We start from the raw sequence: 6,808 nt of genomic DNA on the forward strand, positions 1-6,808 counted from the left end.
AAGGCTACAACCTTCTGAAGTGAAGCTTTCCAATTGACTTATGTACCAAACATAGGGAAAACATATCCAAAAAGAGATTATTTGGTATCCATACATCCTGCATAGTCAGAGTCGACAAATCCTTTTATTTATATTTTGCCATCACTCGTGGCTCTGTTAGACGATAGGCCAATATCTAGGAAGGGGGGGGGGGGGGGGGGGGGAATAGACCACAAGTTAAAATTTGAACCAAAATTGGTTTTGAAAATTTTTATAGCGCGGAAGTAAGTTTCAAATTTTTCCCGGATCAAAAATCGTCTAATCGAACCTACTATCGAAAAGCTCGGATATGCGTAGAGGTGTCAATGCAATGATAATAATCCACAAGTCAATCAACAACAATTACACGTAACTATTTGAATACAATACTATAATAAAAGTCTATCTCCAATGAACAAAACACAAAAAAAAAAAAATTAAGTCAAGCCATTTGTCGAACACTTAGTTTGTGATCAACAATGTTTGGAACATTATGTAGTGTTTATTATTCTTAGAAATCCAATCACAACCAAATGGTTTGTGATATACACAACAACACAAATTTCAAAACTCATTCAAAATTATGATCCAAACAATATTGATCAAATGATCAATGCAATCGACAATTTGCAAACCACAAAATAAAAGAGATAGAGAGAGAGTACACAAGGATTTGTTTAGACAGTTCCCAAATCAACCTTGCTATGGGTATGTCTGCCCTCAATTCGAATTCGAATTGAGATATTATAATAAATCTTACTTTGAAAAATATGTGTATACAAGAGATGAAGAAATTGAACTCTACAAACAATTTGATGTTGACTCTACCACCTCGAAAACCCCGGATCAAAGATTGATTATGTAACCAACAATGCCGCTTCAATTCACATGTTCTTTATACTTCCTTGCAAGATACTTCTTGTCCTAAGGATTTCACCTAGTTAAGTTAATATCAAGCACACACTTGTTGAAACCCAAGATTTACAAACACGATCCACCATCTCACGCTACTCCCTTGCAAGGCACCCCATGTCCCAAGGCTTTCACTCGATCGGATCCCAATTTCATAATCTTGTCCAAAACCTTCAAACCTTAAAAGATATTGAAGGAAAACCCCAACTTATTTTTCTAATTTAAATCCCTCAAAGTTCTCAACCCAATATTCTAGGTACAATAAACCTAATTGGACGTTATCAACCCTAATCTAGATGGAACCCAATCAAAAAATGGTTATGTGTAGTTTAATTGTATGTATGCATAGATGGAGTTGAAGATGATGAGAATGCTTTGAAATCCTGGATTCGTGTAGGTTTTACTCACTCTAGAAACCTTACTAGGGAAAGATGCATGTATGCAGCATTTGTATGCATGAGTGATTAAAGGCAAACCGGAATGCAAAGAACTTAGAGAAAATATGAATTTTGAAAAAATTTGTCGCATAGGTCGACCTATGAAAGTTATGTGTCGACCTATCTAAGGTCATGTTTCGACCTATGACTGTCATATGCATTCTATGTGTCGACCTGAAGAGTCGACACATGAAATAAAGGCTGCAGACTTTAATACTGCAGCATGGGTGTCGATCTATGGGATACATGTGTCGACCTATAGTCAAGAAAATTCATCTATAGCTCGACCTATAGAAGTATGTGTTGACCTGTAAACATATGTGTCGACCTGTACTAGCATTTTTAAAAAAAACCTGATTTTTTGTGCATGTTTGATGCATGAGACCTTTTCCAAGTTGTTTCCAAATGCTTATATTCTTCCTAATGCTATGATGCATATAAAGAATAAGAGGATACCGCTCAATATACATTAATGCTAAAGTGTCCTAGTTTTGACATCATACAAAACACATGTAACAGAAGTTGCACTCACATACTCCCCCTTTTTTATGATGGCAAAACTTGAGATGATGCATTAGCAATGAAAGGCTCCCCCTGAATATATGCATCCCAAATTCATCTTGCTTCTCCCCCTTTGAAAACATCAAAAATAAAAGAAGAAAATCATGAGAAGTATCTAAAATCAAGAATAAACCAATATAACATACAAAGGCGGATTGCAAAAATAAGAACATCAATACACTAACACTCACATAGAATGATTGTCATATTGAACAAGAATGCTTAAACATAAATACAAGCATACAAAGAAAAAATAGAACATAATTGCCATATATTATGCCAAATAACATAAAACAAACATGAAAAATGAAGGATACAATGTAATAAAAAACTCTTGAGTTGCTACAAAAGTGACATGATTATGTGACATATGCCTTTGGTACTCCCGAAATGTTGTACGCGCATCTTCTCTAGCAAGGTGATAAAACGATGTACCACCACTCAAACTAAAAACAGATATAAAAACTTAACAATGACACACAACAAGAACTTTGCTAACATTATAACATGTTAAATCACAATTCATGATGAAATAGTTAACAAGTCAATGCACCAACAATATATTTCAAGCATGAAGAAGATTAGCATAAAGTTACTATAAGCATATAAATTGACATACATCAATTTGATATTTTTGGAAGTGAACATTCATGAACTATCTTATACATCAAGAATATCAATCATTTGGAACATAAATAACATACAAAAGGAAAATCTTACACATAAAAAGGAAAAAATAGAATGATAGTACCTTGCTTATGCATTGATGAAGAATGCACTCTTATGTAATATAACTTCCAAAGAAGGTTAGAGAAACAAAATATATGTAAAGTGCATGTAACAATTCATATTTAGACAAGATTTGAGACGTCAAGAATCCCCAATTCCCTTTGAATGTTAAAAAAACGATTCGGTCGCAAGTGGTTTTGTAAAGATATCTGCAAGTTGATTTTTATTATCAATATGCTCAAATATGACATCGCCTTTCTCAACATGATCGCGTAGGAAGTGGTGATGAATCTCAATATGCTCAGTGAGAGAATGTAGCACCGAATTTTTGGTTAGATTAATACACTAGTTTCGTTGCACATAATAGGAATACATTGTAGTTTAATATCAAAATCAATTAGTTATTATTTAAGCCACAAAATTTGAGCACACCAACTACCTGTTGCTACAAATTCTTCCTCGGCAGTCGACAAAGCAACGAAAACCTGTTTCTTGCTATGCCAACTAACTAAGGGATTTGAAAACATGTGGCAAGTTCCACTAGTACTCTTCTTATCCGATTTGCAACCAACAAAATCATAATCGGTATAACCAACCAAATTACAATCACTTCCCTTAGAATACCAAATACCATACTTAGAAGCACCATGAAGATACCTAAGAATGCATTTAACGACTTTTAAATATGATTCCTTAGGAGTCGATTGATAACAGGCACATATACAAACGCTAAACATAATATCTGATCTAGATGCAGTGGGATATAGAAGAGAACCAATCATACCTCTATACTTCTTCAGATCAACATCCTTACCATTTTCATTCCCTTCCAAGTTACTGTTTATAGGCTTCAGAGTGTCAATCAAGTTTGCATCTTCCATTCCAAATCTCTTTAGCAAGTCATTGCAATATTTGGTTTGACAAAGGAATATGCCTTTATTGAGTTTCTTGATTTAAAGACCTAGGAAGTAATTCAACTCCCCGATGAGGCTTATCTCAAACTCACCCTGCATAAGCTTAGAAAACTCTTTGACAAGTTGCATATTATTTGATCCAAAAATGATATCATCAACATAAACTTGAACAAGAAGAGTATCATTTCCATGGCTCTTAATAAAAAGAGTAGTATCTACCTTCTCCCTTGAGTACCCCTGATTTATCAAAAACTTACTAAGTCACTCATACCAAGCCCTAGGTGCTTGTTTGAGACCATACAAAATGCGTTTTAATTTAAAAACATGATTGGGATACTCGTGATTTTCAAAACCGGGAGGTTGAGCTACACACACCTCTTCATTAATATAACCATTAAGAAACACACTTTTCACTTCCATTTGAAATAGCTTAAAATTCTTGGAGTAAACATAGGCTAGTAGAAGCTGTATAGCCTCGAGGCAAGCGACCAGAGTATAAGTCTCCTCATAGTTAATGGCCTCATCTTGGTTATAACCTTGAGCCACTAGTCGGGCTTTGTTCCGGGTTATCACTCCATTTTCGTCAAGCTTGTTTATAAAAACCCATCTTATGCCAATTACTTGATGATGTTTTAGACGAGGGGTAGGGTCCCAAACGCCATTCCTTTTAAATTGGCTCAATTCTTCTTGCATGGCCATAAGCTAATGCTCATCAAGTAATGCATCTTTAGCGTTTTTAGGTTCAACCTATGAAACAAACGTAAAGAGATAACAAAAGCTACTTATCTTGGAGTGTGTTATCACACCTTTGGTGATGTCTCCAAGTATGTTGTCAATAGAATGATCTTTGGATTTTCTCCAAGTCAAAAGAAGGTTTTCCACTAGAGCCGGACTTTCAACCTTTTCCTCTTCACAATCGTCATCTTCCACTTTCTCATTTTCCACTGCTTTAGGTTGATCAATTCCATCATCGATTTCCTTTAGAATATCTTGTGAAGATACACCGACATCATGAAAAGAAACACCTTTCCCAACATTTTTTAGAAAATACTCATCTAAAGTAACATGAACCGACTCTTCAACAATAAGTAGCCTCTTGTTATAAACCTTATATGCTTTACTAGATTATGAGTATTTGAGGAAGATACCCCCATCGGCTTTCAGATCGAACTTTCCAACATTATCCTTGCCATTGTTCAAAATGAAACATTTGCATCCAAAAACGTGAAGATGAGAAACATTATGTTTTCTACCCTAAGTAGTTCATAGGGAGTTTTGTCTAAAATAGGACGTATCATAATCCTATTAAAGACATAACACGTCGTGCTAATGGCATCGGTCCAGAAATACTTTGGTAGATTACATTCATTAAGCATAGTCCTTGCTAACTCCTCTAAAATATGTTTTTTGTGCTCCACACCCCCATTTTGTTATGGAGTTCTATGAGCAAAGAAGTTATGCTAAATTCCATGTTTTTCACAATACTTCTCAAAGAGGAGGTTTTCAAATTCTCCTCCATGATCACTTCAGATGGAAACAATTTTCAAGTTTATCTTATTTTTGGAGAATCTTACAAATTGTTTGAACGCCGAATATGTCTCATCTTTACTATACAAAAACATAACCTAACAAAATCTAGAGTAATCATCAACAATCACAAAGCCATAATATTTACCACTTATTCTTTTGGTCCTTGAGGGACCAAAGAGGTCCGTATGAAGAAGCTCAAGAGGTCTCGAGGTGAAACTATATTTTTCGATTTAAAAGAGACTCTTGTTTACTTTCCCATTTGACACGCTTCACATAGGTGGTCTTTCGTGATCTTCAATTTTGGTATACCAATTACTAAATCTTTTGAGGTTACTTTGTTTAGTAAATCAAGTTTGATATAAGCTAGGCGTCTATGCCATAACCAAGAGTTTTCACTCATGGTAGCAAGACACTTAGTTCCAACCAGGGATACATCCTCTAAGTTAAGCATATAAATGTTATTAACCCCCAAGCCTTTAAACATGCGATCCTTCTTCTCATTATGTTCAAATAAGCAAAAAATGTTTGTAAAAGTAACTTTAAATCCCTTGTCACAAAGTTGACTAATGCTAAGAAGCTTATGTTTAAGACCATAAACATAAGAGATATTGGTAGGTGGGGGATTACCTACACTACCTTTTCCAAGTATAGGTCCCTTGTTGTTATCTCCATAAGTTACGAACCCCTTTTTCTTTGCACAAAGTCAATGAATAGAGATATGTCATCCGTCATATGTCTTGAGCATCCACTATCAAGATACCATATCTTTTCCATAGAGTTAAGACATTCAACCTGTAGAATTAAACAAGGGAAATAGGTACCCAATTTTCATTGGGTCCTTAAAAGTGAGTGAAATCTAGGTTGCATTTGAGCAACCATTTAGAAGCTCCTTTATGGAAAAAAACTTTCCTAAATTTACACTTTTCAATAGTATGACCCTTCTTGCAACAATAATGACAAGATAGGTTATGATGAGATGTGCATTTTCCATTTGAATCCTTTTTGAAATTTTTATGCTTTTTATGTGAATGGTTTAAAGACCTTTCAAACTTATATGGATCAATAGAAAATGCAATATTTGGTTGTAAGACATTGTCTAATTTGACTCGAAAAACATTTATTTCTTATTGCCAATCATGACAAGATTCACAACCAAACCTAGAAGGTTTTTCATCCTCAGTCTTGTCCTTTTGAATATCTAGTATAGATAGCTTAATTGCTTCCATTTTCTTTTACGATTCTAATACCCTAGCTTCTAATTGTAAAAATAAGTTTTCATGTGAAGCTAACTTCTTAAAAGCATGCAATGCTTCTCCATGAAGATTATCAAAAGTATCTTATAATTGAGAATAAGATAAATCACTAGTAAGCTCAAGTATAGAAGGACTTACATTTTTCTTCTCCCTTCCATTTGCCATAAGACAAATCCAGGTCGATTCTACACTTGAAGTGGAGCTTTCATCGCTTGAGGAATCACCTGCACTCTCACAAGCAACATAGACTCTTACAGACAAGTTGATTTCTTGTAATGCCCTTTCTCATTGTCTTTATTAATCATGGGAAATTCTGGTCTATAATGACCAACTTCACCATAATTATAACAAGAGCTTCTAAATTTACCTTTCCTATTTTCATCATCTTTTAAGGACTTGGATTCCTTTCTAAATTTGGCTAAGTTCCTTTCAGAGTGCTTGACTTTATTCTTTC

At 34.6% G+C, this 6,808-nt stretch overlaps 1 protein-coding gene across 1 annotated transcript; it reads right to left on the reverse strand.

The window, feature by feature from the left end:
• Positions 1-3,061: 3,061 nt before the first annotated feature.
• On the reverse strand, positions 3,062-3,538 carry LOC127136794 (secreted RxLR effector protein 161-like). Its single transcript, XM_051063316.1, has one exon. The coding sequence runs from the start codon at positions 3,536-3,538 to the stop codon at positions 3,062-3,064; it is 477 nt and encodes a 158-aa protein (XP_050919273.1).
• Between the last annotated feature and the right edge of the window lie 3,270 nt (positions 3,539-6,808).

The sequence above is a fragment of the Lathyrus oleraceus genome, chromosome 4 (assembly GCF_024323335.1).
Source record: "Lathyrus oleraceus cultivar Zhongwan6 chromosome 4, CAAS_Psat_ZW6_1.0, whole genome shotgun sequence".
In the NCBI taxonomy this organism is placed as follows: domain Eukaryota; kingdom Viridiplantae; phylum Streptophyta; class Magnoliopsida; order Fabales; family Fabaceae; genus Lathyrus; species Lathyrus oleraceus.

What these genes read in the sequence shown, in the direction of transcription:
- LOC127136794 (XM_051063316.1), bottom strand. Translation starts at nt 3,538, where the DNA reads ATGGAAGATGCAAACTTGATTGACACTCTGAAGCCTATAAACAGTAAC.